Genomic DNA, 26,357 nt, shown 5'->3' on the forward strand with positions numbered 1-26,357 from the left:
AGCCATGTGTCGCGGGGCAGCGACTCGGTGACCGGCGCGTCCGCGTCATGGAACGGACAGGCCACGCTACCGGAAACGAAAACGGAGCCGAGTAAAGCGAGACGAGCACCTGGGCGTGTATAGTACCGCTGCTGCACGACTGAGGAACGTCTCTTCTCTCCTCTCTCTCTCTCTCTCTCTTCTCTCTCTCTCTCTCTCTCTCTCTCTCTCTCTCTCTCTCTCTCTCTCTCTCTCTCTCTCTCTCTCTCTCTCTCTCTCTCTTCTCTCTCTCTTCTCTCTCTCTCTCTCTCTCTCTCTCTCTCTCTCTTCTCTCTTCTCTCTCTTCTCTCTCTCTCTTCTTCTCTCTCTCTCTCTCTCTCTCTCTCTCTCTCTCTCTCTCTCTCTCTCTCTCTCTCTCTCTCTCTCTCTCTCTCTCTCTCTCTCTCTCTCTCTCTCTCTCTCTCTCTCTCTCTCTCCTCTCTCTCTCTCTCTCTCTCTCTCCTCTCTCTCTCTCTCTCTCTCTCTCTCTCTCTCTCTCTCTCTCTCTCTCTCTCTCTCTCTCTCTCTCTCTCTCTCTCTCTCTCCCTCTCTCTCTCTCTCTCTCTCTCTCTCTCTCTCTCTCTCTCTCTCTCTCTCTCTCTCTCTCTCTCTCTCTCTCTCTCTCTCTCTCTCTCTCTCTCTCTCTCTCTTCTCTCTCTCTCTCTCTCTCTCTCTCTCTCCTCTCTCTCTCTCTCTCTCTCTCTCTCTCTCTCTCTCTCTCTCTCTCCTCTCTCTCTCTCTCTCTCTCTCTCTCTCTCTCTCTCTCTCTCTCTCTCTCTCTCTCTCTCTCTCTCTCTCTCTCTCTCTCTCTCTCTCTCTCTCTCTCTCTCTCTCTCTCTCTCTCTCTCTCTCTCTCTCTCTCTCTCTCTCTCTCTCTCTCTCTCTCTCTCTCTCTCTCTCTCTACTCTCTCTCTCTCTCTCTCTCTCTCTCTCTCTCTCTCTCTCTCTCTCTCTCTCTCTCTCTCTCTCTCTCTCTCTCTCTCTCTCTCTCTCTCTCTCTCTCTCTCTCTCTCTCTCTCTCTCTCTCTCTCTCTCTCTCTCTCCTCTCTCCCTCTCTCTCTCCCTTTCCTTCCCTTCCTCCCTCCCTCCCACAGTCCTCTTCCTCCTCCTCCTGCTCCTCCTTTTTCTCCTCCCTCCCTCTCCCCCTCTCCTTCCCTCCATCCTGTGCCGTCACTGTCTGTATCTGTATCTGTGTTTGTAACTGTCTCTATCTCTGTCCCTGTCTCTGTCTTTGTCTCTTCTCTGTTTCTGTCTACTTCACAGTCGCTGTCTCCGTCTTCGTTTCTGTCTGCAACTTCGTCCTTGTATTTGCTTCTGTCTCCATAAATCATTCCTTCGGTCTCCAGTCTTCGTTCTATTTTCCTGACCCCTCGCCCTTGCTGTCTTAGTGAAAACACTCATTTCCTTCTCTTGTATGATTGAAGCTCTTCCTATTTGTTGTTTTCACTCATCTCACCCCTTTGTATCCTAATAGCTTTTTTGTGCGTGTGTTTTGCCCTGCGTGCCTCTTCTTTTTCTGCCACTCGGAAACCTGAGCTTTTCTTGCCTCCGATTTTAGGTTCCCTTGATGTTTGTGGCCATTGTTTGCTTATTTGTCTCATTTTCATTCCATTAAATACAGGTCTTTTCGACCATGTTGATAATGCTGTACCTATTTAAGGACGTCAAGCGCGTCTTCTTTCATATGGTTGTTGAAGCGGCAACACAGCTCGGCAGTACTGAGGTTAACCACCGTTCACTAAAAGGGTCGTTGTTGCGACCGACCAGCTCGCTTATCACAAATTCATCGCAATGGTTCGACAACAGCTCCGCCGGAACGTCTGGCTGTCCGCTTATACAGCTAGCTGGTATCACTTGTGCAATCAGATACCGACGTGCTGATGCAGATATGGAATCAAGCGGCTTACCATGCGTCACCATCATGACCACAAGACACGCCAAGGTGTGGGCGTAGTCCGCGGTGGAATATACATACCCATTTGTCCACGCCACCCCGTGGTGACCTTTACGTGCCGTTTCCGCTGTTTTCGTCTCGTAGCTGGGTCACCAGCTCCCAATGCTTACCCAGGGGTCCGGTAACAAAGGTCAGCTGATTCGATCAGACTGTGGAGGTCAGCCCACCGTTTGCCGTCCGAAAATCTGCTCATCTCAGTAAGTACCCACGCGATCTGTCTCGGATGCCGGGAACGATTGCAAGTGACAACCCAGCGGAAAAGAATCGCACTGGTGAAATATGGGGCAAGGTGACGACTAAGCTAGGCATTGTTTGCTACTTGCCAACGACTGTTAGACATATCTTTAACTTGTACGGCTCACACTGATGAATTGAAATAATGCAAGCAAGGAGAAGTAGCAAATCAAGTCGCTGTTTCCAGATCGTTTGAAAAAAGATCGATTGCCATGTTGGAGAAAAAACGATTCTTAGCTTAACGACAGTTGGTATGGAAGAGGACAAGTATGTTGGTATTGATGAGGCGACGGCGGTGATGAGGGTGACAGCAAAGGTAACCATGGGAATGATGCTAGTTGCTGTCTGCATCTACCGGGACATCACGTATCCTAATGTCAATGCAAGCATTTACCAGCATCCAACACAAATATGCTCTGTGAAAGAGGTAGTTGTTTACGTGTTGCCCTAGCTGTCCATGCATTAGATTTTATCAGTAGCTAAGCCAAATGAGGCTTGTGGGGCTTCAGCCCCCTCCCGTACCCCATCCGTGTGGTTCGAGCGTAGTTTTTTTTACCACGGCACTAATGAATGTCATCCCCGAATCTGGTGATCAGGAAAACTATTGTAATTTAGCATCGCATTGACACTACTGTGAGTAGTGTCCTGCATGACAAAGGTGTGATTTAAGTGACAATACTAGCGAAGGCCGAGTGAACATGCGCGTACGCAGAAGAAACAGTTGTTTAATGTGCACCAGGGCAAACCAACATCAACAGCCCATCGATACGCCAGGTGCTGTACTTAGCGTTTGTGCGGTCTGTTAGGCTGCTCGCATTGGGTGGGTGCTGCCTGTAGGGCTGGGAATCACCGATAGTAATAAAATATAATAAATAAAAGTAAACAATAAAAGCACCCATGTCGGGAACGCCGGCCGCGTTCCTGTACGCGACGCCCTATCGTATTTGCCTGCTTGCTGTTTGATGTCCTTTGTCGGGTGAAACGTTGCGATAATTTTGAGGTTTAATACGTAGGCTTAATATGCTGATCTCTGGCTGATATATGGGCGGCATGTTGGTCTTAGGTAGGACCTCTAATCAAAACATTAGCTTATGCTGGCTCAGGTATGCCTGAGTGCCCAGGCTTTCGGCGCATAGCCAAGCCAGTTTCGAGAATGGCAAATCGAAGTAACATGCTATTAAATAGCATTACGGGATATAGATGTCATGAAGACGTTTAAAACATATTTAAACGGTTGCATAGGTGATTATAGATCTAGAGGCCTTTAAATGCGTTGAAATGTGTCGTAGCAAACGAAGTGTTACCACAATGTAAGATGATATGTACTTTTCAAAAGGCGCTGAAGTGAGCTCTGAGATATGGTAAGGCAGTGCCTTAAGTGTCTTAATGGGAACGCCGCCACTGACGAACACCCTGTGCAGTGCACAGCTCTGCTTTGTTCTACCATGCACAGCTTTATCTCAGTGTCGTCTATCGTCCTCTCGATAGCTATTATCGCAATCTTTCAAAAGTTGTTGGGTGTTAACGTGCCGTATTTTGGGCAAATGTTAAGGATGAAGCCGCAGGCTGTCCGTTCGCGTAAGTCCGAAAATGATGATATTGATTATTTCAGCGACGTACATCATAATTTGTGTCATGTTGATGGCATTGTCAGCAATGTAGTCATAAAGACGTCGGCGGTGACGGCAGTGCCGGCAGTGACGCCGCTGACTACGGAGACGCTGTTAGCTCTGCCGATGCCGTTGCGCTGACAATGCTGCCGATGCTGAAGGTGACGATGACGGTGGTCCTGCCGCAGCTCCGGCCACGCCAGCGGTCAGTCCCAGCCCAACGTGGACTTCAGCAAGCGGACCACCTGGCTGCGGACCAGCCTGCGCCGCACGCCCAGGTCAGGCTCACGGGTCAAGTATGGTCAGAGGTCAAGTGTCAGCCTCAGAGGTGATGGTTAGAGGGTTAGGGGCTAGAGTCAGGATTGAGCCACGGCCACAGGTAAGGTCCGGGGTGACGGGTCAGGGTCAGGTGTCAGACGTGATGGCCGGATATCAGTTAGTCAGGGATCAGAGTCAAAGTCAGAGGTGATGGTTAGAGAGTCAGGGGCTAGAGTCAGGATTGAGCCACGGCCACAGGTTAGGTCAGAGGTGACGGACCAGGGTCAGGTGTCAGACGTGATGGCCGGATATCAGTTAGTCAGGGGACAGGGTCAAAGTCAGGGGTTAGGTTCAGAGGTCAAGAACTATCATTTGAGGTCAGGCCTCAAGGTCAGAGGTCACAGTTCGGGTCGGGGTGGCGCGCAGGTCGCGAGCTCATGTCGGATTATGCTATAATCAGGGTACATCGACACCAGACGACTTTGGTACGATATGGTAGCTTGCAACAGCCACCTTGCAATAACTGCATTTAAATGGGTTTCCTCTTAGTTGCTGTGCACAGCAGACCGATGGTAGAGTAGAAGCTGGTTGAGACGGATGGCGAACCGCGGCAGCCTGCTGTGTTCGGTGCACTGCTGTAGCGTAACCTGCTTTTCCGAACACCCTCATGCTACCAGTCTGTTGGCAAAAGTGTGCAATAGTGAATAATCATGAATAAGCGTACGTAGCCATAAGGAACTCATTTCTTGAAATACACTGCAGGCCCCTCGCGAAACGCTCCAGACCACACTTAAAGACTGCCTGTTAGAATCCAGCGAACATCGTATCCGCGCTCATCATACTCGAAGTGTACATCGGACAGTAAGTGCGTGACGGTCCGTGCACTGTTTCAGGAACAACGCCAGCGAGCTGCCGGCCCATTTCCGACGTTATGGCTCCATGAAGCAGTGAGTACATGTCGCGGCTCCTCCCGAGCACCGCATGGACCAGGTCGTAATGTGGGGCTTCATGCAGTCGGTCAGCGGCACGGTAGCTTCTTGTCGATACTCGCATACAGACACCGACTGAAAAAACTCACTCATTTTTGGTAGTCATCCACATAAAACAATTTCATTCACATGTTATACTGCTCAAACATCAGATATAAAGCGGTTCCCAGCATAACACGGCCTCAGACTGGCCGTCGCCGTCTTGCGTGCTTCGCACGGCATCATCGCAGCACCCGTCACACCTGGCAACGTCAGTCCCCCGTCCCCTGGAGCTCGTGTTGGTGAGTGGGTGACGTCAGCCCACCAGACGCGGTGCGCGTGCTCTGGTCCTCACGCTGCGCGATCGCCAGAGCGGTGGGAGTGCTACACGGCGTTAGCGACCCCAGCCTGGGCCCTGCAGCGCTCGAGGCGGCATCACTGGGGCGATGTGGGCCATGTGACGTCACCGCGTCACCCGCCGCCCTCTGTCGCCACTGACGTCATGCTTGCGCGCCAGCGACTCCGCATCGTTGTAGACATTGCTGACATCCCATCCGAACTGCTGCCTGGTATTACCACTGGCGACACGCGGCGTCAGCAGCGGCTCTGTGGCATTGCTGGCATCCGTGACGTCATCACCTGCGGTTGTGTGTCGCCGCTGACATGCAGGCGACATCACACCTCGCCTGCGTGCAGCCCTGTGTGACGAACATGTGACAGGCAGCACACAGCTGCTTCCGAAAGGAGGCACCTGGGGCTGAAAGAGCACGTGCGCTTACCTGGTCCCATTGTATGTACGAGAGGGGCTGTCGGTGCTGCGGGTGCAAATGGGGCATCTCAGATGTACAGGGAGTTGTCACGGGCTCACAGGCTCACGTGCGCCGGCAGTCACAATTCCAGAGTCATGGAGACGTGCGATGGAGTCTCGGGAGTTGCGATGACTGACTCGGAGTCGTGGGACGTGCCGCGCAGTCGTATGCGTCGCGCCCTAGAGGGCACCACCGCAGCGCCCCGATGGGGTCAGGTCCGCACCCGACACTTTCCAAGCGTTGAGGCACGCGCCGTGCCAAGGTCACGCACGTGCGCTTGTGGTGACGAGTGTAGTCACACCGTAGTAAAATACCGCTGGAGGTGGAAATCACATGTGATTGAGATGCTTGCGTGAATGAGACCGCACCGATTTTTGTTTTCACGCCGTCACCTCGCCGCTTCTCGGTGACGGCTGGGCATAGAGAAGCACGATGCTTTTAAACCAATGAAGGGTGATGGTTTTGAACCGATCTTCAAAATGAACCGATGTGCCCAACTGGCACATCGGACGGCTCGCGCATTCACGGAAGAAATTTTGTTACACCCGTGGAAAGCCCGGACAACTCAGATATGTCGCTGCGTGTCAAAACGCTTTGGCCATTTCGCCGCATCGTGAAAAGGGGTCCGCCGGCGTCACCGTGGTATGCACGTACCACACAATGCACAGCGCTTTACAGTCACGCGGCCGTTCGCCCTGTGCCGGGGCTGGTAGTGCCGCGTGCCGAACTGTACCGCGCATGGGACAGGCCCGCCACGCCCGTCGGTTGCGGTATGTGCACGGGCGGGTGGACGGCCGCCTCCGCCGTCACCTTACATCCCGGAGAGACGGGTGGACAGTCGCCTCCGCCGCCGCTTTTACCCCGGGCGGACGGGTGGACGGCCGCCTCCGCCGTCACCTACACCCCGAATAGGCGGGTGGACAGTCACCTCCGCCGTCACCTACACCCCGGACGGGCGGGTGGACAGTCGCCTCCGCCGCCACCTGTACCCCGGACGGGCGGGTGGACGGCCGCCTCCGCCGTCACCTACACCCCAGACGGGCGGGTGGACAGCCGCGTCCGCCGTCACCTGCACCCAGGATAGACGGGTGGACAGCCGCCGGCGCCGCTGCTTGCGCCCCGGACGGGCGGTGGGCTACACGTCGTGCTGGCACGCACCACTCGACCGAGCCGCGACTGCCACCGCGCGCCGATGGCGCCGCATTTCATGCCGCCGCTGCCCGGCTTGTGGTCGTACCAGCAGCGCAACCAGGGATGCCGGAGTCGTCAGGGCTGATGACCGGTGCGTTGACTCGAAATATGCACGTGATGTCACGCGGCCAAACGAGAGAACAGCGGACTCCCCCTGTTCTGGTTGCCGGTGTGGCGATCGGTGCTCGGGGACCCCCTCCCCCATATCGTGACACCTCCCGCAACACACACCGCTCACCGGCTCCAGTGTCGCTGCGGTGCTCTGTTGCAGACGTGAGAAGACCTAGCTCAGCCGTGTTCCGTGCCTGCGCTGCATTGCCCTCGCTGGGCGGGTGGTGCAATGATCACTAAAAATGCACTCATGTTGAAATGCGCATATAGCAACCGTTACGAAATCAGGTCCCATCTGAAGTCCACGGACAGCAGATACAAAATCACACACAAGCATGTGTTTTTGTGTTGGAACTGGCAATATCACTTTTTGTCTGCTTCGTCAAGCCTCAAGCATCCACCCGCCTCATTGCAGCCATTCTTTCTCTTGCCCTTCGTGACTATGATTGGTGTAGACGTCTGTCTAAAGCCACGATTAGAAGGGTCTGACTCGATTGGTCAACGTCATGACACCGCTCTGTAATCAACGATGCAAACGTCGTGCCTGCGCAAGCCACGGGCCACAAATTTTCCACCTGCTAGCTTCTTCTTTTTTGAGCAAGGTTTTCACTGGCGGCTAGGCGACGCTAATAACCGGTCATGTCACGTGCCTCGGTAAGTAGCGAAACGGACACACTTGCTGGTTGATGCATCCGATTCTGAGCACCTCACCCACCTTGCATGTCTCGCATGATGCTGGTTGTCCGACAGGGCCTTCAGTAGCGTCAAGCGTGTCACATCTTGATTATGAAGCTTGGCTCGTCGCGCAAAGCTATTTGTAACTGCCAAGATGCTTGCGCGGACGGTCCATCCGACGCCTGGTTGGACAACCCTGCTTAAACATCGCCAATGCTCAACAACCAGTGACCTAGACAAAGAGGAGGGATGGGATTCCCCCCCCCCCCCCCAACTGGAGGTGACGGGGGCCCTTAGATCCCTGTTTCAAGGGTTTCTAAAACATCAACAAAAGTAGTTCCCGAGGCCTGGAATAGTACCTGGAGCTTAAAAAGTTCACCGCAACCCAAAAACGGGTCCGGTAAGCGGCAAAGAGAAAGAGGAAACACACTTCCCTTGGTACTCCATTGCAAACAAGCCCAAGTAATACGGTGGTGGAGCCTCAAAGCTGCATTGCAATGCCGCGGGCGTGCTTTTGGCACAGCTGGTGACTTTTTTGTTTTTCGGCGTTTTTTAAACTTTTGGGTTGTTTGGGTGCATAATTGCTGGACCAAGGCAACCAGTGTGCGTGTGGGGGGGGGGGGAGAGTGCAAGCATTAGCAGAAACACAGAGCTCCACCCATGCATCTGAATGCCCGACGAACGGCGCTACCTCCCTGCCACCTACCATCACCTACCAAAACCTCAGCTTGTCAAACTGGCCGCCAGTCGCCGACTGCAGACCTCGCTGGCTGTGGCCACTCTGAGCTGTGGCCGTCAGTTCCGTTAGAAAGTGGCCGGGGGGAGGGCGGCCGTCGGTGGGGCGGCCGTGAGACATCCGCGCGGTCGCTTGATAGGGGGCGATGGTCGACCGAGGGGCGTGACTCCCGACCAGGATGTACCGCACCGGCAGCTGGCACAGGTGAGCACCGACGGCTCGGGACCAGGCTGCGGGCTTAGTTCCCGGCGCGCGCTTCATTACTACACTACGGCTCCTGAGGTTCCCTTTAATGTTGCGCTACGGTCGCCGGCGGGGGGTTTGTTTGGGCGAGAGGGCGAGGTCATAAGGCATGCGAGTGGTGCAGCTGGGACGGGTGTTGCGACACGACCGGAGTGCCCCAAAGTCGCCCAGGGGAACCCATTCTTCCCGATACATCTGAGAGTGCACGGGCCGCACAATGACATTTCGGTGCTCGGACATTAGTGCTGGTGTCCCCCCCCCCCACCTCCTCGTTTGTTACTCTGATGTCCGTGCTGGTACGCGTCAGTGTGCATCGGTAGGTGATTACTGACGTGTGTAGTGCACTGACGGGCTGCGAGTGCGCGCATCTGTGCACCCGTATTGGGGTCCGGGCGCCCAATGATCAGCTTCCTGATAGCCTTGTAGTGGGTCCTAGGGTCAATCCCACGTTGCCCATGGTTTAAGGCGGTGGACTTGAACGGGAGACTTGGTATGAGCTTGGGCTTGGTTTGAAGGCGATTGCGATCAAGGTTTTCAGGCCTGCTGGAACAAAGATGTTTTAAGCCGCATCGATCGCATTCATAACACTTACGGCAAATAGCATAATTCTCCTCAAAAATCTCCTAATTCGTATCACGCAAACTTACTTTATGGTAAGCTGCAGCTATGCACCTGTTAAATTCCTGTCATTTTTTTAATTTGAGACACTGCTTTGGTCTCAGAAGACCACAAAGCACAAAGAATTCATGCACTGAGTGCAGGCTTGATTGCTGGTGTGGCGGGTGTCGCCCGGGCTCTCTGGCTGGTCACGTGAGCGTCAGCTTAAAGTGGGGGCGGGGGCATGGAGTGAGCCTCGGGCGAAGCGTGCTATCATCTTTCGATAGCGTAGTGGCACCTGTCGACTTCTTGTACCTTGATCCTGGGACCTCCGGGAGTGAGGTGCCCGGGCCAGCGGCTGCAAGCCGTGGCAGGCTCGAGCCCAATGTCGGCCGGACTCGGAGGTCACCTGGGCCTCAAACTCATCACCTTGTGGTATTCGAACTCAAGTGCATAATTCACTTTCGAGATTTAGGAATACGTGACTGATAATGGCTGTTTCTTGTCATAACCGACCAAAAAGGTTGGAGCGCCCTTCAGTGCGCATAGATGCATTGATGAACGTGGCACCGTTCGGCCGCACCGTTTGGCGTCCTCAAGCTCATTTCGCCCATTTTCGCACTCTCTATCGCATTAGCGCAGCTGGGCATAGCTACTGAAGATCTGATACACATCTGCCCGGTACATGCTTATGAGGCCCAAACATGCAGAAGTGAACTGCTCCTTGCCAGCATCAAGGCACAGGCTGGTTCTGTTCACCGCCCATGACTGCTATATCACATCGATTTCCAAGCTGGGGTCACGCTACCCAGCCAGCATAAATCAACAAAACCAAACCTATCGCTGTTTCGCGAGACTGCAAATGTCAGCTGAGATCGGGAGCAGCTGCGAGGCTCTCCGATTTCGGCTGGAGCTCAGTAAGACTGGAGAGTGCAGCTGAAATCTGGCGCAGTTTGCCCGCGTCCGCTCCCAGCTGATCCATCTTTGAGCGGCCCGAGACTGGGGGGGGGGGGGGGGGGAGGGGGCATCTGCCGGCGCGCCTGAGCGGCTCCCGGCGTTCGCCACTGGTGCTGGCCAATCAGAAATCAGCCGGCGGAGTGTGGCCGCGTTGACCCGGCTCTCCGCGGCGGCTTCGCCGGAGGATATCGACGCCGTGAATGCCGCGGACGGTGCTGAACGCTGCCTGGGGCGCTCTCGCTGGTGGAGCTGTTCAGAGCTCTATGGCAGATGTGTGTGTGTGTTTGGTGTGACTTCTGCCGCGCCTTCCGTGCCTGCCACGGCGCATGGGTCTGCCACACGTCCATGTGTTCTGCTCGCACCACCCCAGCGCCTCGGTCCCAGCACTCGTGTTGCCTGCCCCAGTCGCAGTACTCCTGTTTGGACTCACATACTCCAGCCAGACATTCTGTGTCTCGTCGCGATACGCTTGTGTTTGGGGAACTGAAGGTTCGGGGTTCGATTTCCCGCGTTGCCCTAAGGCTGCCCCCCCCCCCCGCGTCTCCCCGCCCCTGCCAGGCTGAGAGGCAGGCGACATCATACAGCCTCAGCAGCTGAATGCATCGTAAATGCCCGGTGACAGCAACCGGATTATTTCTCGCATGAATCGTTCTCAGTGACCATGTGCGACGACGCTGTGCTGGTGTTCAGGACTCACATGCTTCTGTCACAGCAACCATCGCCCGTTGTCACGGTACTGGTGCTGCTTATGGCTTGTGGCATGATACAGTACTCCTGACCCCGGGCTGGAACCGCCGCCGTCAACATGCCCAAGTACAAGGAGCAATGTCTATCTACCTAGCTATCTATCTGTCCATATACATATATGATGTATGTATATACGCATACATTCATGTATATGCATGTATATATATATATATATATATATATATATATATATAAATGCTGTCTCATCACGGTACTCGTGTGCCTATGTCCCAGCATTCGTTTGCTGCGTGACAGTACTGTGTGTCCCGCCACGGCACCCCTCGGCTCTGTCTCACAGGGATGGAACCAGCATCACACCTTGGTGGGCCAAGCTCTCTTTTAAGACGTTCTAAATTTGGTGCCAATTACAGGAAACCGGAGACAAACAAGACATTTTCAACTTAGACATTTTCCAACGTTTTGCGGATAGACATGGTCCCATCCCCTCCCCCCCCCCCCCCGCTCGCGCGCCTCCCTGGCCGTCACCACAGGCTGGAGTCAGCAGACACGGCCTGGGCCTGGCATCCCGCACTATTGACCACACGACCTTCGTGTGCATGGATACGGGCCGGCTCATCGTAGGCGACTCGCTCCAATCAATACAAGCCACGTCCGACTGCCGCCGCGCCGCCGTCCCGGGGGCAACACCGCCGCCGGAACGGGACCAGTTCGCCGTAAATCCCCCCAAAATGACCCTGCGGCACGCTCAGAATTGGGCTTCTCAGAACTGGACGGTGTTTTCCTCGCTGCTGGCAATTGATACCGCAGTGAACTGTTGTGCCAGGGTGCAAAATCGGACGTGCAGCGGATGCAAACAAGGAAGGAAAGCTGGCGATAAGTGTACTGCTTACAGCTTACGACATTGCGCGTTTTCTGATGTCAGTGATGCCCTCGTTTTTCACTCTACAGCGTGGCAGAACGGTGCTGGAGTCGTCCAGCCGTACTAGGCACGAACGTCAGAGTGTTTGGTTCACGTGGCATGATTTGCCTGGCAGCTGAGCAGCGAGCGGCAGCCCCGGGGCTCGACGCGGGCGTGGTACAGTGCTGGGCGGCACCTAAAGCCGCCCGCAGCGCTGTCCGGCCAAACGGCGGAGGCAACGTCATCCGCTGAGCCGGGTGACACGCTTGGGATGGTGGGCTCAGGGTTCGGGCAGCGGGCTTTATACAGCGATTGCCCAGGACACAAAGTCGTCGACCACAATGCAAGCATTGATTCGGAGTGCAGCCATTTTCCGCAGCAGTCCTGCTTGCATGCTGGGTATTAAAGTATCGAACCACGTCGGCCCGTAAGACTGAGCTCCCCAATGAATCATGTTCGGAATGCTGGCCAACCCAATCACCATCCACGACCTCGCCGCCGCCCCTTGCCCCTCCGCCCCCCCCCCCCCCCCCATGATGTATGGACAGACCTGCTCCGACCGTTTTGTTTTCCTGAGGTCATCCTACAGCTGTTACCCTTGGCAACGCCTGAGGCCTGGCTCCTCCAGTGTCGATCCCATGAGTCGACGCGGGGCCAGAGACCAGCGGAAAGCCGCGTTATCACCGGCTGACACTGAGCAGTGACGGACGACTTTTCACTGGAGGTGAACGGCACCTGGTCAGTGATCACTTACCAGGCGGGGTAATGAGTTGAGGCCAGTGAGCGGCAGTCCGCCGCCAGTGATCAGTGACCAGTGTGCACTGACCGTGGCCCGTGATATCATCGGTACCAGTTACAATGGCCAGTGGCCGGAAGCCAAAGACAGGAACCGCTCGGTGGAGACCGACGCCAGGTGACTGAAGTAGTAAGTAGAGAGTGGTCCCCAGCCCTGAGGGGCGCGGGGGGGGGGGCTGCTGGGGCTGAGTAGCTCACATCCGAGGTGAAAAGCTGAGTACCGCTGAGTTGTTCAGCTCTGTGGAAGATAATGACCGTGCGTCAGACTGGCATGGGCGGCTCGCGATCTGTTGAGTTAGATTATTGTGGGTTTAGCTGGAATGGTGAGGAAACTGGAAGTGGAAGGTGGCGGGAAGTAAAAGTGATGGAGGGAGTCACGTGAAAACAGTGGAGTGTGAGACGGAAAGCTGATGCGAACAAAATTAAATGTGGCGACGTTGGTTAGCTTTGAGTAGCATTTTCCCATAAACGATATTGTGAAAGATCAAGCGTCATTAATTTGTGGCATCGTCTCCGCTTAGACAATCGCTGGCACACGCATCCGGAGAAAGAAAGCTTGGAAAGTAACGAGGCGACGTATTTGTGAACAGCTGCGGTGCTTGACGCTTAGCCGCGGCGCCTGTGAATCGCCGCTGGCTGTCTGGTTGACAACAGGGCCACCTGCTGCCGGCGATGATTGGGTGGTCACTGGACAGTCTTCTCGGACCGCCGCCCTGGGTGATGTATGGCCGGTGCTCCGTCGTTTTCATTCTCCGGAGCGTGCAGCGACTTTTCCCAACACCTGTCCGTAGCTGTGTGCTATGGCAAGCTGGAAGCCGGGGCTTGCGGTCAGCGTTTGCGCAAACACGTCAGAGTCACGGTGCTGGAGCTACGATGGCTGTTCGTTCGTGCTCTACGCGCTCGTGCTAACTGGCCCATGCTTCTGCCGAGTTTTCCCAGCGCCCTCGCACGACCGCTGCCCCATGTTTATTCACTAGGATACCGTTATGGAGGGAATTTGACCGCAGAATGCTGCCGCGCATGCGGCTCCGTTGCCTCACAAAGCAATCGAACCCGCATGTAATGCTGAAAAGAGCGCACTCATAGCGTGCATTGCGAATTTCCTGACGAAAGAGCGGTGGAGTTATTATGCAGTGTGTTCCCACCAGCAATCCAACGACTATTTCCCCTCGTGCGCAAAGCTAGATATGCACTGTGCACTGGAATTCGGCAGCATGGCGGAGAACTTCCGGTAATTAGGTGTGTGTGGATCCGTAGGCCACCGCCCACTAACAGCACGAGTTGCCGCAATCAGCTGACGTCAGCGCTGTTGGCCAATCAGCGATGGAGGTCGCAGAGCATCCGAAGCCGGCTTCGGATGCTCTGCGGTTCTAGCCCGCTGCAGTGGGCGCACCCTGGCCGATCACGCCACTCCGGGGGGAACGGGGCAGGCTGGACCAGACTGAGCGGGATAACACGTTGACATGGTGTGTTTTGCGATGCGAGGCTGTGCGGGACGGTCGTTCGACACTCGTGATCCTCCTCTGGTCGCGTAAACATTTGGCAAGAATTACCCAAGACTTCCCCTACCTGTGTGTTCTGTACCCTTGATTATTCGTGCGTTTCAGCCAGCTTTAGAATGCTTCGCAAGGCGTGGGTGATACCGTCTCCCCGCTGCTCAGAACACGGGAGCTCATGACGGCCCATAGTCCGGAAGTGATGGAAAACGGTGTCGTCAAACAAAAACACCAGCTCGGCGCCGAGCCGAGCACTCGTTTATTTGTTGAGCCGCCGTTTGAGGCATACCGCCTGGCCAGTCTGACGAACACGTCTGTGCGGCACAAAAACCAACACCGCACCCGCATGTGGCCTCACTGAGTGTCACCTGCCGAGCCTGCTGAGGTGATGTGACGGGGGCGCTTCGCATGGAGACGCCGGGTCACCGGGCGTGTCACCTGCTGGAGGTCACCTGTCACCGGCTGCAGACTCCTGAAGAAAAGCTGAGGGTGGGCTGGTACGTCGCGTGCCCAGTAGCGGCACTTGCGCGCCCGACAACGGGAGCGGGTTTTTGCGTCGGCGGCATTTCAAACGATGTGATTTTGTTCACGGCCGAGAAAATGACCGCGACTTAATTGATTGGTGGTCCTGGAGCAATCTAGCCTGTTTGTAAATGCAGTGGGGGAGTCAGATCGACACAAATGTGAATTGATCAGTGCAATGGTAAGGTTTATGATCCGGGGCAAATAGTTTTCACGAATCATTGACTCCGTAACCTTTGTTGCGTTGTTGATCGATTATTCGAACCTTCGGGCGCGTCTCCCGATGGAGTTATTTTGCGCCGGTTGCACTACTGCCAGTGAGTTTGGTGAATGGTGAGTCATTATTCACCATCTTTCAAAGTTTCAAAAGCTTTAGCTTAGTTTCTTAGTAAGTTAGTTAGTTAGTTGGTTTCTCTAGTTTCTAGCCCTTGCCGTTACCACCCAACCTTTTGCCTTTACACCTTGGCAGTATAACCTCAGCACAGCTCGCATTCGCTATCGCGGCCTGCTGTATCCCGACCTCCCTAGCCCATCGTCACGTGCGACCTACCGTCACCTCCCCAGACATGAGCCCTGCCCCAGGGCACCCCACATGCCGCGCTGGTGTGTCACGTGACCGTGCCCTGGGGCCTCGGTGGGTGCAGCCGTGGTTTCGGGCGGCGGTCGCCCGGTCACGCGAGGCGAAACACGGATCGGCGCAGAGGCGCACCCAGCGAGGAAGCGGGGGGGGATCACAGCGCCAGCCGCCGCCTGACATGCACGCTCCGGATGACAGGGGGTGCATATGGTGCTTGAGACGCCGGCGCCAGGGGCTTGGTCCCGCTGGATGTTTTGAAGGGACTTGCATTGCCCACAATCATGAGGCAACGGTGTCGCGACCGACTGCGAAGTTCACCACCAATATCACGTGTTACTGGTGGTGTTCCGCATCGATTGGTTTTCAACGCAGCTGAATGCGACGCAAAGGATGAGTACGTAGGCTGCGAGGCGCGGGCCAGACCCACGCGAGGCGTGGGCCAGACCCACAGGTACAAGGATAGGCGTGGGCCATACCCACAGGTACAAGGCGAGGTGTGGGCCAGACCCACAGGTACAGGGCGAGGCGTGGGCCAGGCCCAAAGGTACAGGGCTATACGCGGGTCAGACCCACAGGTACAAGGCGAGGCGTGGACCAGACCCATAGGTACAGGGGCGAGGCGTTAGCCAGGTCCACAAGTACAAGGCGAGGCGCGGGCCACAGCTCCCAGTTACCAGCTGCCGTCGCCGGCTAGTCTGCAGGCGTGCTGTTTCCCGGTCAGAAGCGGCGGTCTCCGGTCGCTGTTCAGTGCTCCCGGTCAGAAGCGGCGGTCCGGCCGCTGTTCAGTGTCCCCGGTCAGAAGCGGCGATCTCCGGCCGCTGTTCAGTGTCCCCGGTCAGAAGCGACGATCTCCGGCCGCTGTTCAGTGTCCCCCGGTCAGAAGCGGTGGTCTGGCCGCTGTTCAGTGTCCCCGGTCAGAAGCGGCGGTTCCGGCCGCTGTTCAGTGTCCCCGGTCAGAAGTGGCTGGTCTCGGCCGCTGTTCGGTGCCCCCGGTCAGAAGCGGCGGTCTCCGGCCGCTGTTCAGTGTCCCCGGTCAGAAGCGGCGGTCTCCGGTCGCTGTTCAGTGTCCTCCGGTCAGAAAGCGGCGGTCTCCGGCCGCTGTTCGGTGCTCGGTGTTCAGCGCTCAGCGGGTCCGGATGTCGTCGACCTTTGTCTGCGCAGAGTGGCGCTGAGCCGCCTCCAGGGCGTCGGCCATTGTCTCGGCAGCAGGGAGGACGTCCTCGACCGAGAGGCGGCGCCCTCGCACGCCCACCGCGGTTCACGGACGCGGCGGCGGCCGGGCCGCGCCGTGCAAGGCGGCGACGGCGCGCCAGCGGCATCGTCGGCCTTGGGATCGTGCAGCCGGGTGGTCAACGCAGCCAGAGCCTGTCAAAAAGGGCAGGTGCACATAGCTCATCCCCCGCCGTTAGGATTGAGCGCAGTTATAGCACGCTACTCATTATGATTACACAATCTGTCGACCAGACATTGTCTTGGGCATGCGTCTCATGGGCAGCGACGCGTCGCGCCAACAACAGCAAGTTAGTGGCAAGGCCAGCGGTAGCCGAGTAAATATTTAAGGTACAGAACTGAAACATTTGTTTTCTGGTGCCAGGGTAAACCATCATTGCTGGGCTCAGCCCTCCTTCGATGGTCGAGGAACGGTACTATAAGCGTCTGTGGTGTTTGCAATTCGTTTGCAGCGCGTAAGCACTGTGAGTGGGGCTCGGTCTTGAAATCGACCCCGGCCTTCGCGCCGGAGATCCTGGTAGCCTTCCCCTCCGTGGAAAATCAGGCCTGCGCCCCTGCCTGGGGCCTTGTCATTCGCGCGGAGACGTTGAAAAAGCCTGTGTCCCCTTCCCGCCCAGCGCTACTTGGCGGCAGACCTCAGATGACATCGCCATCATTTCCTGGCATACGCTGGGAACTGTGTTGCAGGGACATGCAATCGCCGTATAGATGAGCTGAATCAACGGCTGCATTTGGTCTCCGCCCTGTGTCCGTTATTCTTGAAGCCTCGCGTGTGGATCTGATGGCTGGGAGAAACAAGTCGTGTTTTCCCCACGTCATCTCAAAGCATATCATCTGAAGAAAAACCCCTGGCTCTCCCCGTCAATAAAACTTGCACACCAAGCTCTGTTTCATGCGGGGCATGATATGGTCTCAACGCATGCAGTTGTGAATCTCTTCACGTCTTTCTTTGCCGAAATAAACTGTGATCAGGTGTATGGCATAAAGACGATGCCGGCCGAATTTACACCGTGTTTACATCGGTGCATAACGTTTGGACCAATCAATTTTAACGCACGTTGTTTTTCAGCGTCCTATTGGAGAAAATATACGGACGAAATTGAAGAAGTGGCCACACAGCAGTTTTCATGTCTACAGTATACAAATGTCAATGACAAGATGGATCTCATTGATCTAATCAACCGCGGATTTAGATAAATGCGAGCGAATAGGATGCCAATGGTGACTGACTTTCTTGAGACACGTCAGCGATGGTGAAATATGGGGCCGTTAAAGGTCTTCTCTGCCGTCGCTGGTCACAGCTGGCCAACCCTGCACGAGCTCAACGACGCCGTTGTCGCATTTCTGATATTTACGGCTTTACTGACATGGGCAAACTGTCGAGCCCTGTCTTGGGCTATCTCCACGCTGGCATTCACGTTGCGGTCACGTTGGGGAGGGGTGCGCTAACTCGCGTTTTGTAATTATTTAATATGTATATTCCAATATTGGTGTTACTGGCACCTTACAAGTGAAGCTTGCGGCGATTCTCCGACACCAGATGCCTCTCGTTCACACGTGATAGCGCCGAAATCCATCACACTGGATGGCATTTCCGCCGGCACAAACCCAATCTATTAATTCGGATCAGATGCGCTTTTAATCCGTCGGATTGCTGTGAGATTTCCGAAAGATTTTCCGCAATAGTTTCTGCCGCGGAACAGAAATCAGCACCAGGTCAGCACAGTGACGCCTCGTTATTTACCATGATGAACGGGACATGGCGTTAGAAAGACAAACTTTGTTGAAACAGGGCACCGTTACCACAGAGGACGGATTTGTTGACTATGGGCGCCGAATAAAATGGACGGCTCAACCGAACGGCTTCTGTGTTTGTAGCAATCCTCGCAGCTCGTGGATTTGCCATGTGGAGTCACAAACGTTCGTTTGTGGCTTTAATGCAAGCGTGGAGGCATGGACTTTCGGACGAAACCGTCATCGGCTTATGCAGGGCGCTGAGCGGGTCTTATGCCCAGGGTTGTGTCCGGGGGTCGCGCGGGGTCAGCGCGGCGCTGCCAAGGTCAGCTGAAGGTCATGCCCCCTCCCCAGTGTCACGGCTCGCTGGGCCGGTGGTGACGGCCGTCGATGGTAATATATGGCTGCTGGAGTTTGGTCCCCGGAGCTGGAAACGCAGACGTCTGGCCGCCAAAGGTCATCCTGTCGCTGCGAAGGTCGTCGTTTAGAAGGGCGATATGTCATCACCTTTTCCGTTTTGGTGAGAGTGGAGACGTGAACTTATCCGCTTAGCCGAATTCAGGTGGTATTCTTGACTGATCCTACTTGGATTTCATCATTCGCATTAATGATGTGAAGCAACTTTCACGGTTTGGCCGCACCTAATTAAAAACGATTGACGTACGCAATCATCAGACAAACTGGTTTTCGTGACAGTGCGCAAAAGCCATCGATTATGTGTTGTATGTATCTGATGCCTTGCTGATTTCAATGGGGTCTCATGTCACCAGAACATCCCGTTCATTTTAATTTTCACAATATTTCACTTTCAATAATGTACAGACGCTAACTTACAAAAAGCACTGGCGCCAGTGGCTGGTCACAACGACCTTACAGCCCCATGACCGTAGGAACGGACCGAAACGTGAGTTGTGCCGAGTCGTTTAGCATAAACGCTTCATGCACGGGTGCGTACTGTAAGCAAAAGGATGCCTGTTGACCGTTAGTGAGAGCTTCTTACTTCTCAGACTTCCGACATAACCGTATGGCAAGCCTTTATTCCAGTCGTCTCACATATACTGTGTCCTCGATGCACCCCGGGGTGTATAGTGTTGAAGCTGGCGGCGTCTGTCCACAGGTCATCACCGGACACTGAGGCTTATGAGGTCCCATAACAAACTGACTAAAGCCAGATCCGGCCGTGCGAAGGCGTCCCTTTCCCAAGCAGGAATGCATGAGAAAGCCCACCCGTCCCACCCCTATCTGCAGGCGTGTTGACGTGTGCGAGGTGGCGATGTTTTTCCAGCGATGCTAGTGTGATAAACTTTCAGAACTAGCACTTAACAAGTGCCACGGACCGAGGGCCCGTTTTTTGTCATTTTTGCCTCTTCCGCGACGTGCTAAAAATGACCGATGTGATGTAGCGTTTTCTATAAAGCTATTTGTAATCAGATGTGACTTTAATTCCTTCGCTAGACTGCATAGGAACCTTAAGTCAATAAACAGTTTGTTGGCGTTTCCTGATAGCATCATCCCGTGCATCAAATGTGATCCGTCCGATCAAACCCATATGCTGGCTGGGGAGCCCCTGACGAACTGCTAGGCCAGCTGATTTGTGTGCTTGATTACGCATGCGTTGTATGAATTATCCTCGCCGTCGGTACGAAACGTTAACGACTTCAAGGGCTTGTGCCGTTACAGTCCAGCAAGGGCAGCTCCATGCGTGCGGAGGCCTCGTTGTTGGGCATACCAATGACGAGGCCATACCTTCCCCAAGTAGTCAAAATTGCGCAAAAATACACACAAATGAGTTTTTAAGAACGTGCAATAAAGCTTTACTATGCGCAGTTTGTTTTAGAACGCGGTATGGTAAAGAGTAAAATATAATAAGTTGTTTTAATTATGATTCCTTTTTTAAGGTTTCCCTAAGTTGGGTACCCCTCCCCCTACCCCTCCCCGGCGGCGCTCTGGATCATCTGCCTTTGCAGGCTGTGCCTGAACGACTGTTTCCAACGACACAGTCAGGTCTGGGGAACGCATAGGCCGGCGGAAAATCTCGAACAGGACGGCTTTGAGCGACTGATTTCTTCCACCGAGGCGCGCTGTTCGGCGAGCCCGGCGACCATCCGGAAATGTCCGGTTATGTCTGGCTACCCGTCCTTCCGGCTCGCCGTGTGTTGGGCTATCCGGCCCGAAGAGGCGGCTCGCCCCTGTCTTCCCAGTGCGGCCCAAATCGATGTGGTCTCTGCTTGGCGTGCCACCACGCGATCAGTATCTCCCTGAGCGGAGGGGAGGGGAGAGGAAGCGGGAGGGGGCCACGGATCAGACAGTGTAGTCATGTGATGCAAGGGAACTGTAAACAATACTGCACCACCACTGAAAAAGCGCGGTCGGGTTCTGTGAATTTGTGGCCAACTTCAGTACGGTTTTCGGCATGTGCACGCACGGGGACCCGCCGAATTAAGTCAACATCTGGGACGTGATGCATGTTATGCATGAATGCGTTGCCGCGTTACCCCACTGCGCTGTACATCAGGATGCTGCCTTGCATCAGTTGTTCTGCACACTCCGGAGCTGCCTCGTGCCTGGCACGTGCTGCTGTCGGTGCCGGCCGGACGGGTCCCGTGCTGCCGCTTTCAGTTCCCGTTAGCTGTGTGTCACTGATCGATTACCCCGGTCTGAAGGGGTCGCTCGGTGCCTGGAATAGGAGAGGTGTGTTACGTGGAACCTGAGAAATCCGTTGACGCTATCTATACGCAGTGACCGGATACATTCACCAAAAAATGCGTGCGTCATTTGGTGTTCGTAAGCAAAAGGTGTGTACTGCTATAGAGTAAAACAAAATTTGCCGAATGGCCGGCCGTGAGATAATGACACTATTTTGAAGGCTATTATGCGATCTCAACCGCAAAATCAGTGAAACTGATGAACCAAAAGGGTGTCTTGGGATCAAAAGTATAACATGTAGGAAAACGCTTAGGAAAGGATTAGCTTTAAATGGTGCCCCACGGCTAAAGACCTGCGTACTGTGGTGATAACGCTGCCGCGGGCCGCACAGAGCGTTAGCCGCTGCTAGCGCCACTGCTGCGTGGCGGCGTATCGATTTCCGAGGTCAGAGCCACGCACCTCAGTGCAGCGTAGGGGCGTGGTCCTGCAGGGATTTATCGCCGCCACCGCGCCGTGGGCGACCACCCAAAGGTCACGTGATGGGGCGCCCAGGTCCCCGCGAAGTGTTCCGGTGGGGCCTGTGAACGGGCCGGCGGTGGGCGTTCCTGATCACGTGACCGAACTTGCGGGTCACCGCCGAGTGGTGCGGTGAGGGCTGTGAACCGGCCGGCTGTGGCTCCGTGGCGGGGGCCATCCGCCCCGTGTTTCGTCTCGGGCTGACCAGGAAACTCCACTAAAACGGCCGTGACACCGCGACCCCGCCGGGTATATATACATCGCCGGTGCTGGACCCTGGTGGCCGCTGCCGAACCTGTCGTGCCACCGGGCAGTTACGACGCCAGTGACCTTTGCCCGCATGAATTGCCTCGGGCGTTGGAGCCAGGCGAACTCAACTGCCACGCTGCTTAAACGTTGGTCAAGCGTTTGACCCTGGTCGCCGCTGTTAGACCTGTCGTGACCTCGGGCAGTTACGGCGCCGATGACATTTGCCCTCCTGAATCGCCTCGGGCGTTGCAGCCAGGCGAACTTCATTGCTGTGTTACTTAAACCTTGGCCAGAGCTGGCCAGTGTTTAAGTGGTATAGATAAGATAAGGCCAGCATAAAACATACCGAACGTTTGTGTAGCTATTCAGAGGCGTGCAGTTTATACGGTGGGAAGACGGTAGCCGGCCTTATGGGGGGATGGGTTGCATGCTTTCATTGCTATTCTGGAAAGTGTGTCCCATATAAAGCATGGCTTTGTATCGGTGGTATGTTGATCCAGCAGTCCGAAGTGCGCGTTTCCCACGTGGAAGTGGCATGCCCTGCCGCGAAGAGGCGGTGCGATGATCGTGTTAAAGAGAGGAAATCAACAGTTACCGAATGGCAAGTCACCGCCTACAGCCGCCGGCAGATTGTAAGCATGCCCTTGTTTATGAGACAGGCCACGATTGGTTAAATGGCTGACATCGCACGGCAAACCCTGGTCTTCAGGTTCATTCAGCTTCATTCGTGCATGCTCTGCAGGTGCATGACATTTGCCCAACGAGACGAATGTGGAGTTGTCTCGCACCCGCTTCAGATGCCTCGGGTGTAGCCAGAGGTCATGTGACGTGTATACCCTGCTCCGAATCCGACTTTGGACGTAAAAGGCCGCTCGGCATTCCTTGGAATGGGGGCTCCGGGGGTCCAGCCGCCGTTCTCGCCGACACTGTGGGACCAGTGTGTGGTAAACAGAGTGTCCTTTGTTCCCTCAGATAGGCTACCATGGCTACGCTGATTGTGGGAATCGTGGTGCATTTTACCTGACTGCCTTAACAAAGTCGTCATTTGTAATTATCTACACCAACATAAGTCATGTGTCTTTCAACCTTGACAAAGCGTAAAATGCGTTACGCCTATGTGCAACGAGGATATGCGCCAGCTAGCCTTAAACCATTTAATTACCGGCACCCCTACAAACTGTGTGGAATGCATGCACGCATACGTGAATGAAAAACTCTGAAGAATGAAAACTTCAACGTGGTTTACACCTGAACTCTGGCCTGCATGGCCCCATGTTTGAAAAGCTGTCGTCCACACTTGTGTTTGCAGGCCCATCTCATGCATTTTTGATTTACTGTGCCGTGGCCCATAATGAAATACCGACCTGTCTCGTTTGCTTACCCCTCTCAGAAAAATGGATCACTGCGAGGGCCCGGAGCCCGTCGCACTGATTCATGCTGCGCCTCCGGCTTGCCTGGCCTTTGCTAACTGGCTGAGCGTGTGGGGGGGGGGGGGGGGAGAAAAGCTGGGCGAATATCCCTAGCACGGTAAGAGGCGATTACTTGCATCAGAGCTGAAACCTCTGCAGTTGGCCGCTAACTAGCGTCTTTACTCCCGCTGTTTCGTTAGAATCTATCGAGCGAGATTTTAGCCCGGATGGCCAGGACGGCTCGGATGAGCATGACAATATGCAATGGGGATCGAAGACTATTCGCACAAGATCGCGCCCGTCGCTGCCGAACGTGGACTCGGACCTGTTGCTGGAGTCCGACAGCTCTTTACCGGGTTAGCCGTGGCGGCGAGCCACTGTGCGTTACATGGTGAAGGCAGTTTCGCCATCGGGACCGGGCGCCGACCGACCGACCAACCGAGCGCGCGCGCTCGCGGCGAGCGGCGTGCACGCCCGTTACCAGGCGCGATTGGCCCGGCGGGTGTGACGTCACCCCGTCGGAGTTACGTCACTCGTGTCTGTGGCGTCATCGCTCTGCCCTCTCAGACGGTAAACGAATTAGTGGCGCTCGGCTGTGAGGAATGGAACCCTGGCAGCTGTGGGGTATTGCTGGTAGCGCTCTGACGGCTTGCCGTGTACCGTGAATGGAGCAAGGCATGTCCACGAGTTGCAAACGGGAGATTAGGGGTGGGAAAAGTGGGGGTAATATTTCCTTACTCCGTTACCTATGTCTACCCCGACACCTTCCTTGTAAAGTTTTGTTGATCTATTTTCCTCCCTGTCGGCATGCACTCTGCTCACAATCTCACTCACTTATTTACTTATTTGCTCGCTGGTTCGTTCACCTGTTCCACTCGTCTGACCCATGCGCCCACTTTTCCAAAAAGGCTGCTTTGTGGCTCGAAAGCAGAAGTGAAACCCCTAGAAAATGACGATATACCATGAGTAAATGCTATTTCTAGCTAGCCGACCCAGTTATCTTTTCGCGATATTTACAGTATATTTATGCCGACAAAGCATGCTTGTACAAAATTCGACTCGAAGAAAGTGTTACCACAAGCCGTCCTTGATAATGAATTTCTGACCAGCTGAAGATTTTGTCGCATAAGGGCTGACTGCAAGAAATTAAGTGTGTAATAGCCTTTGGGTTCGCATCATAGCGCATGCTAAGGGTGAAAAATGCTGAGAGAAGATGGTGTAGCAATATAGGCGGAAGGCACATCCTTTAATCACAAAGTGTTGAAAAAATTGCAGTTTATCGAAAACTGATACAGCTCTGCCACATCTGTCATGCTTCCGCTTCTTGTGTTTGATGTTCAAGTCATCAAAGCCTCCCCACGCTCAATTATCCCCTTTCCCGCGCTCAAGTAACTAGAGCCTTCCCGAACTCAAGTAATCAAAGCTTCCCCACGCTCAAGTAACCAAAACCTTCCCGAGCTCAAGCAGCCGAATCCTCCCCGCGCTCAACTTACCAAATCATCTCGGCGCTCAAGTAACCAACCCCTCCCAATGCTCACGTAATCAAGTCTTCCCCGCGCTCAAGTTACCAAATCATCTCGGCGCTCAAGTAACCAACCCCTCACAATACTCAAGTTGTCAAGTCCTCCCCGCGCTCAAGTTATCAAGTCCCTCCGCGCTCAAGTAACCAACTCCTCCCAGCACTCAAGTAGCCAGGTCCCCCGCGCTCAAGCGGCCAGAGCCTGCCCGCGGCCCTGGCCAGCGTGCAAGTGGAGCGCCGGCCAGCCGCCCGCCGATTAGCCGGAGCACGCGGGAGCTGCCGTGATCGCCGCGGTGTCCGCAGCGACGCTGCGGGCGACATATTTCCCACGCCGTCTCATGGCTTTCCGTGCGTTTGGCTGCGCCGCGTCGATGCAGCTTTCACCAGCGGACGCTGCTGGCGACGTCCAGCTTGGGGGCGCTGAGTGGTGACTGACAGCAGCGCAGCCCACACTCCTCGTGAAGATCACTGTCAGGGGCGGAGCCATCACCGGATCTTCGGGTGGGAGCGTGCCAAAGTCTATATGGGACCAGGCCCTTGTGCTTGCGCTACAGCTGGGGGTAGTTTTGCTAAATGAGGTAGGAGGGGGGCTGAGCATGAGAAAATCGCCACGACCCATCTCCAAAGTAACCCAGTAATCGATTCCCCAAATTTTGCCCACTTTCTTTTCAAAGGGGGCAGAGGGGGGAGGGGTGCAGCCCCAGGCTGGGAGGCTGGAGCCATCCCCCCCTCCCCCCCAGCTGGGTAGAAAACTACACCCATGCACTAGGACCATGTGTTATCCGCGTCCTGGGTACGAACCCCGTCCTGTTGGGTGCGCTTAGACCCGCCCTCGTTCCCCGTCACGCTTCCGCACCGGCCGGGTGTGGCACCTGAGTGGTTATCTCCACCTCTTTAGACGTCACGTGATCCGTCACTTCGCGTCAGGCCAGCCCAGGGGCGGCGGGCCTCCCTGGAGGTCTGGCCTTACCGCTGTGAAGCGGCGGTGGAGGGGCTGGCGGCGGAGGCGGTTCGGGCGGCCCGGCGGTCGAGGGGCCAATCTGTTCCGGCGGCGGCGGCGGCGATCTGTGACGACGCTGCTTCACCGAGCGCCGAGCCCGTCATTAGCCACCTCGCCCACGCGGCGCGGAGCCTCGCGTTCTTGCCCCACGAGCACGCCTGTGCCAACACTCGAGGTCACGCGAGCTGGGTGCATTGAACCGCACCGAGCGTGTGCGCGTGCGCATGGACGCAGGCTGCGTGTGCCCTGCACGCCTCAACTGAGACGAGGCCTCGCCTCACGGACGCCCGTCCGGAGTGGGGATTCGGCGGTGGTTTGCGAGCCAGTGGAGCGGGTCGTGTCCCGCCGGCTCCCTCCCCTCCAACTACCCCACACCCAGTGTCTGTTCTGGCATGGACCCTGCCTCTTGTCGAGAACAGGTGACACGGCGTACGGCCGGGGCTCGCTGACGGGGGCGGGGTGGGGAGCTGTGATTACTGGCCACACTCACGTCACAGAAACAGGCCCGGGGCTCACTGACAAAGGCGTGGTGCAGAGCTGTGATCACTGGCCACGTCCCAGGCCACAGGAGCAGGTCCGGGATCACTGACGGGGGCGGGGTGCAGAGCTGTGATCACTGGCCACGTCCCAGGCCACAGGAGCAGGTCCGGGGTCACTGACGGGGGCGGGGTGCGGAGCTGTGATCACTGGCCACGCC

The 26,357-nt window shown here is 55.5% G+C and overlaps 1 protein-coding gene across 1 annotated transcript in view; it reads left to right on the forward strand.

Moving 5' to 3' along the window:
• The window catches only part of LOC119095816 (rab11 family-interacting protein 4), a 92,823-nt gene that overhangs the window by 45,766 nt on the left and 20,700 nt on the right, over positions 1 to 26,357 (forward strand). The window contains exons 4-5 of the mRNA XM_037218669.1: positions 4,005 to 4,094; positions 4,968 to 5,021. Of these exons, the coding sequence (XP_037074564.1) occupies positions 4,005 to 4,094; positions 4,968 to 5,021 (144 nt within the window). The remainder of the gene's footprint in view (positions 1 to 4,004; positions 4,095 to 4,967; positions 5,022 to 26,357) is intronic.

This window comes from Pollicipes pollicipes, unplaced genomic scaffold (genome assembly GCF_011947565.3).
Source record: "Pollicipes pollicipes isolate AB1234 unplaced genomic scaffold, Ppol_2.1 Scaffold_4219;HRSCAF=4965_pilon_pilon_pilon, whole genome shotgun sequence".
NCBI lineage: Eukaryota > Metazoa > Arthropoda > Thecostraca > Pollicipedomorpha > Pollicipedidae > Pollicipes > Pollicipes pollicipes.